Genomic DNA, 7,684 nt, shown 5'->3' with positions numbered 1-7,684 from the left:
ATGCATCCAACACAGGTTGGGGCACGGTGTGTGATGGATGCCCGACTTTCGGCACCTGGACAGGTGCGAAACGGGAATGGCACATCAACCGCCTAGAACTACTGGCTGTCTTTCTAGCTTTGAGAGCTTTTCATTCCGACATTGTGAATCACTACGTTCTGATTTGTTCAGACAACACAACAGTAGTGGTGTACATAAATTTCCAGGGCAGACTCCGATCGCCACAATTAACGAGCATGACACCATGTCTCCTCCAATGGAGCGGGCATCATCTCCTCTTATTGGGTGCGACATATGTCCCAGGCCATCTGAATTTCGGAGTGGATCTGTTGTCACGCCAGGGAGCATAACCAGGGTTATGAAGACTTCATCCACAGACAGTGATGAGGATTTGGGAAATATTCAGCGGAAGTCGACCTATTTGCCTCCGTGGAGAATGCCCACATTGCCCTTTGGTACTCCATGTCCCAAGCCCCGCTGGCCGTGGACGCCCTGGCTCACAAATGGCTGGCAACACACAAGTATGCTTTCCCCCGATGCACCGCCGCCATTCTGTCTTCAGCAAAGTCTGAGTAGACATGGAAACAGTTCTGTTAATTGCGCCGAAATGGCCCAATCAGTCCTGGTTTCCGGAGATGATAGAAATATTAGACGGCCCTCCATGGGAAATACCACTGAGGCGAGACCTTCTCTCTCAAGCACAAGGCACTATTTGGCATCCCCAGTCAAAGGTGTGGAACCTACATGTGTGGCCCTTGAACGGAGCACATCGGACGAGAATTGGCTCAGTTGGTGATGAAAAGGGCGATCAGCTTCGCTTACGAATCACAGGGCGCAAGTTGCTCTATTAGTGTCACATTCAACCAGAGGCATGGCCTCATCATGGGGCGTGAACAAATGGTGTGTCTTTACAGGACATATGTTTGGCAGGAGGACGGTCCTCACAAAACACGTTCGCGAGATTTTATATCCTGGATGTGGCGTCCATCTCCTAACAAGTCCTCTCTGTATAAAGCGCTTCTTACCTTCAAGCCGGTGAGCCCAAGCCCTTATTACGGGTGGGCTGACAACTATAATCAATACAGCCACCTAATTGTATGCTGTTGAACTGCCCCTTTAAAAGTCATAAGCACTCCCATAAGAAATAAAACCTACTTTTCCAATCATGTTGTGAGAAGGTTGATAAATCATACTGTGTATATCTATATGGTTCATATAAATCTCAGACTATATTAATTTCCATCTGGCGTCCGCCACGTGGGACTATACACTTAAACATGACTTATAAGTCCTCGGCCTGTGACTCCTTATGAATATCTCTATTTAGTATTATAACTCTGGAAGTGTGATGTCACATAGTGTGGTGAGATGGGATATAATTTCCCATAGTGCTTACAGCAATGTCGAGTGTACTGAATCGAAAGGGAACGTCTCCGGTTACACATGTAACCTTGGTTCCCTGAGACTAAGGGAACGAGACATTGCGAAAGCTGGCTGCACTATTACTACAGAGTTTCATAATACGAGTGACTCACTCTTGTCCCTCAGTCAGAATTCTGAAGAAATGGTGACTGAGCGCCCACTTATATACAGTTGCAATCGAAATTATTCAACCCCCCCCCCAAGACAGTAAGAATTTACAATGGTAAGCTTTTCTGATGACCCAGGATTTTTAAACTTTACATCTATATCAGTTGAGTGACACATTCAAAGTCATAATGTGAATATATAACCTAATATTTCTAAATAGCAGGATTTTTTAAAAATGTCATGATTATTCAACCCCTATTGCATGTAGCTGTTTCTTAAATATATAAGGCTACACAAGTAATTGTTTTTAAACAAAATTAAGTGATCAATCTGCAATGGCACTTATTTAAGTTTTAAAATTTAAGTTTAGCGTTTTAAGAAAAAAAATGTATTTCTATGCAAAAAATGCATTTAAAAATAAGCTGTCTCAAAAGCTAATAGAGGAGATTATTTCATTACACAAGAAAGGTCATGGCTAAAAGTACATTTCCAAGGCACTTCAATTTCTAATAGACAAAGCTGACAGCACCATTCATACATTTTTTTAAATATGGTACAACAGCAACCTTCTTGGGGTGTGGAAGAAAGCAAAACTTCACCAAAGGAAATGTTGACTCTAGTTGATTGAATATTCAAGAATTAGGAAAGAACTGTGGAGTCCTGGAAGAAGGTTTTATAGATGTATGACACTAAACTGAAAATGAGTTTTAGACCCATGGGTCAGCAGTACGTCTGGAGTAAGATGACAAGGTGATGACACGGTCAAGCATGGGGGTGTGTCAGTCCTGTTATGGGGGTGTTTTGCAGCTGCAGGAAACGGCTATCCTGACTGACATTCAGGATTCTTTCAGGTATCAGGCCATTTTGGCATGAAAAATGTGATGCCTTCAGTGTGTAAATTGAAGCTCGTGATCACTAGACCTTCCAGCAAGACAATAACACCAAGGATACATCCAAGTTGTCCAAAATCTGTCAGGGATAGGTTGTGGAATATCCTTAAATGGCCCTTTCAGTCCATCATTAAAATCCCATTGCAAGCCTTTGTTGGGATTTCAAGGAAGCAGTGGCAGCACAGAAACCAAAGAATGTCAATGAGCTGGAAGCTTTTGCTCATGAGAAATGTATAAAAATTCTAATAGAGAGGTGTCTGAAGCCTGAGAACACTTACTTGAAACATTTATTTGCTGTTATTAAGGATAAAGGATGCTCCACAAATGATTGACTTTGGGGGTTGAATATTTTTGACATGACATTTGTGGAGAGAATTATTTATTTTTTATTTTAATATTTGGGTAAACTGAACTCTTTGTTCTCAAAATCACTCAAATGTGTATTAAAAACTTACTTTGACTGTTTACTGATGTTTTAGTTGATGTGTTTAAATTCACATCACCAGAATGTATTGCTGGTCAGGGGGGTTGAATAATTTTGATTGCAACTGTAGGCCAACTGCCCGCCTGAAGGGGCGTGAATGTCTTTTTTCAGCAAGGTCGTGTTGAAGGACACTCCCCATAGTGCTTAGCAATGTCTCATTCCCTTCATCTCAGTGAACCGATGTTACATGTGTAACCGGAGACATTTTACTATAGTCACACCATTAGTTCTAATAAATTAACCATGGTTTCACTATGGTAAAAATGCAGTAACCATGACTGTAATAACCTTTTTTTCTACCATTGTTTTTAAAAATGCACCAAAACTTACCTATAGCAAAAACTGTAGAAATTTTTTATTTTTATTTTATTTTTTTCAGAATGAGCAAAATTTGTTTTGGTTTTCTGTATTATTACTATGGTTTGATCACAAATATCATGTTTATAATATGACAACCATGGTAAACTTTATGGTTATGGTTTTACAACAAATAACATAGTTGAACTATACTGTAGTAAAACCATGATAAATTCTGTGGTTATTATGGTTTTACTAAAATACCATAGTTCAACAATGTAGTAACCTGTAGTAAATTTGGTAAATTCTCTTGCAAAAGTTAATTTTTGTAAGAGATGGGTAAAACTACAGCAAGGGAACCCAAAATAATTGAGAGGGAACTCAACAATTATTGTGAGAGGACGCAAAACTATTTCAGAAAATAAATTCCTTCACTGTCTTTAAAAGGATGCCACAGAAAATGGTTTAAGATAGAAAATGTTTTATTTTTTAGATGGTAAAGCCAGTACTCTTTTCCTGTCTTAAACTTAAAGGGATAGTTCAGCCAAAATGAAAATTCTGTCACCTACTTACTGTATGTTGTTTCAAACCTGTATGACATTCTTTCCTCAGTGGAACACAAAAGGAAATGTTAAGCAGAATGTAAGCTTCAGTCACCATTCACTTTCATTTCATCTTTTTTATTTTTTTTCCATACAATAAATGGCGACTGAGTAAATAAGAACAGCATGCTTGGGTAAACTATCTAGGAGAGCTGGCATAAAAAAAAATAAAATAAAAAAAATGGCTGAAATAAACAACAAAATGCTCTTTACAATGATTTAAAAATGCTGACACAAAAGTCTGTACACACAATTTAATTTAGAGTACAGAGCATCTCATCTGAGAGGTCATTGCCAAAAGATATCATACAGTTTATGAGACTTCTTCAGCGTTCTTAGTTTATGGCTTATTCTGAAAACAAGAGTATTTTAAAACACTACTATATCGTGCCAGGGAAGTGTACTGGTACGATATGGAACTTTAGACTTTAAGTTAGTTCTGAATACTTTGATAGAAAATCAGCCATTGTGGCTCAGGTCAAGAGAAACACAAGGATCTCTAGATGAAGCAGTTTGTAAGCTGTAAATATTGTAATGAATAAGGATTTTTCTTATGCTTAAGCGCAATGCATACAGTTCTAAAGTGCAAAATAGCGCAGCAGCCATATATTACCATATTCCTCATCCAAATGGGATCCTTTTCCCTTCCAGCCCATGGAGCTCACTCAGGTAAATATTTTTAAGAACAATGAAAAAGAAAACATTTTTTTTTTTATATATATATATATAATTTAGCAATACTGTAAACCACCACATACAGAAGTCATTGAAGCTTCTACAGTAAAGTGGGAGAGTCTCTCCTATGTCAAACACACTTCTCCACAGTAAAAACAGTCAAAACAAGTTTTACATTCCAGCATAGCATTGTGTAACAAACCTGCACTCTCTTCCTGGAGAGAATGCGAGACACAAAAATCACCAAAAAGTATGCACACGTTTTTTCACAGTTGCAAAAAAAGGGCTAAAATTCATTAAACCCTATGTAATGTAGAACATTAGTACAGTATTTGGCAAATAAAAGTATGTTCTGAGTGCACACGTGCATGGCATTTGCAAGTATACATTCATTTAAGATAGAATTTACTGAGAACTATCGATTAACATGTCATTCATGAACACAAATATGAAGCCCCCGAACGACCCCGTGACTGCTTAGGGGCTTTTTTCTCAGACTTATAGCACTTTTCCCACTGAGCCAGAAGATATAGTGTACAGTACAGTAGTTTAAGGAGTATTTCACCAAAATATGTAAATTCTGTCATCATATACAGTACTTTCATATTGTTCCAAACCCTTATGACTTTCTTTCTTCCCCATTTCTTTCTGTGGAAAACAAAAAGGATGTTTTGAAGATTGTTTTCCATGCATTTACAATGAATGGAGACTGTAGCTTTAAAGCTTAAAAAAAGAACACAAAATAATCATAAAAGTATCATTAAAGTGATCCATATGACTTCTCTGAAGCCATATGATAGCTTTGTCTGAGAAACAGACCAAAATTGTAGCTGTTATTCTCTGAAAATCTTGACTTATGTTCTTAGGACATCCAGGAAAGTTTATGAGAGAAATTGCAATGACCAATTCATGAATGAATCATTCTTTTGTCTCAGATCTTTTAAATGAATCAGTTGAACCGGTTCTCGAGTTCAAAACAGCATTAGAAGCTAATTAGAGGGGGAGACTAAAAGTGTATAACAACTTAAATTTCTGTCTTTAAATCACACAAAGCTATCGTATGGCTTCAGAAGACTGAATATAGCGCACAAGCCATGTGATCCATTTTGTGATGCTTTTGTGTACTTTTTTTTTTTTTTAAGCTTGAAAGCTTTAGTCCCCATTCATTTTAATTGCATAGAGAATAGCAACTAGTCAAGTTAAGCTCAATCAACAGCATTTGTGTCAATGTTGACCACAAAAATTAATTTCGACTTGTCCATCTTCTTAAAAAAAAAAAAAAAAAATCTAAGTTACAGTGAGGCACTTGCAATGGAAGTGAATGGGGCCAATCCGTAAACGTTAAAATACTCACTATTTCAAAAGTATAGCCACAAGACGTAAACAATGAGTGTTGACATGATTTCAGTGTGATAAAGTTTAGATAAAAACAAACCTTTTCTGTGTAAAGTTATAACCAAATTTTGCATGACGACGTAACGCCATAAACCATAAAGACTGTAAAAATGACGATTTAAACAACTTTACAGCTCATATAATAGACGCATTTTAATAGAATAATTAATGTAAGTGCTTTTATAAAATTATAAGCTTCTCATTTCTGCCTTTAAACCCACCAAAAAATGGCCCCATTCACTTCCGTTGTAAGTTTCCGTTGTAAAAAAAACATTTTTTGGTAATCAACAGTATGCCACAAATGCTAAGCTCAACTTGTGTCGAACCTGAAATCTCCTTTTGTGTTCCACGAAAGAAAGAAATCAATCCATACATGTTTGAGGGAGAGTAAATAATGACAGAATTTTCTATTTTATGGTGTTATATTGCTTTAAAAGCTTTTGGCATAAACTGGGACATAAGCTAGCTGCCAAGTGCTTACTTATGAATCACCCCAATTTGCGTCAGTAACTTCACAAGCAACCTTGTGACCATTCCAGGCACATAGCTTGTGTGGTAATATTTAATATTTCAACATTTATACAAATTTTTGTCAGTTTTTACAAATAATATGGTGTATTTTTAGCTTTAGGAAGTATCCGGAACCATTCAGAGACAAGAATACAATATAAAAATGAATAAATAAACAAATGAATTGCTTTTGACCTGGTGGAAGAACTGGCTGCTGCAGTGCAATCTTTATACTGCTGACAGCAAATATAAGAGGATTTATGAGTGAGAAATGTATTGCATGTGCGAGGAAAAAGACCAACCAGAGACATATATGAGTTTTAGACAAACACTGTTATTTTGTTGTAATTTTTTTGTGCTTTCTAGTGTAACAGCATCTATTTTGCGAGTGCCATGTCAGTACTCCGTATCAGAGCCGTCGGCCGGATCAGTGTTGCGAGACAGCATGTAGTTGTCCATGTCTATGGAGGGGCAGTTGTGAATAGAGTAGCGTAGGCGCTCAGCTAGTATTGCCTGGCTCGTATAGGGAGGAAGGCGGAGCTGAAAGAAGCACGTCTGGGCCGTAGGAAGGCCGTTCACTGGCTGTTGAGAGAACATATAGAGGGGATAAAACCTGGGCTGCATCCCAATTCACATATTTTTTTATTAAGTACAGAAATACATACAGTGCTGGCTGTTGTGTGTCTGTGAAGTAGAAACTTTGTAGTATGTAGTAAGCCAGTATGTCATAAATTTGTTTCTCGACACAACAAACCACTTTGTCACATAATCACATAAATCCACATCAGAGTGCTCATTTATTTGTGGATAGTATTAAACCTAAAACATGCATGGATGCATATATGTCATCTGAGAACCTTTCCCATACTTCTATGATTTGGAATGCACTAAGCAAAATAAGGCATAATACAGTTAGGGTTAGGATATGCTAGTTATAATGTCCATTTTGCTTACATATGAAATAAATAATCTCTAATGTTAAGGCTATTATATATATATATACAGCATAAACATACAGTATATTCAGGCATATGCAATCTCAAGACATCATATTTATTGATTGAACATGAATCATGGTAAAATGTGACCAAAAAAAAAAAAAAAGACTTATGAAGAAATAAAATTTTTAAAATCAATATTTTCATAATGTACCAATTTAAAAGGTCCCCTATATATATATATATCTATATATATATATATATATATATTATTGCCCGACCGATTTATCGATATTAGACTTTCACAGATATATTGGTATCAGCATATATGTTTTCTGATATGCGCAGATATTAAAACTTTTT

At 36.8% G+C, this 7,684-nt stretch overlaps 1 protein-coding gene across 1 annotated transcript in view; it reads right to left on the bottom strand.

The window, feature by feature from the left end:
* Nucleotides 1-3,670: 3,670 nt before the first annotated feature.
* LOC127428825 (probable E3 ubiquitin-protein ligase HERC1) overlaps nt 3,671-7,684 on the bottom strand; it is a 117,856-nt gene continuing 113,842 nt past the window's right edge. Inside the window, exon 78 of the mRNA XM_051677441.1 lies at nt 3,671-6,965. Coding sequence (XP_051533401.1) covers nt 6,780-6,965 — 186 coding nt within the window. The 3' untranslated portion in view covers nt 3,671-6,779. The remainder of the gene's footprint in view (nt 6,966-7,684) is intronic.

The sequence above is a fragment of the Myxocyprinus asiaticus genome, chromosome 38 (assembly GCF_019703515.2).
Source record: "Myxocyprinus asiaticus isolate MX2 ecotype Aquarium Trade chromosome 38, UBuf_Myxa_2, whole genome shotgun sequence".
NCBI classification, from domain to species: Eukaryota; Metazoa; Chordata; class Actinopteri; order Cypriniformes; family Catostomidae; genus Myxocyprinus; species Myxocyprinus asiaticus.
This window is presented reverse-complemented; position numbering and strand designations above follow the sequence as displayed.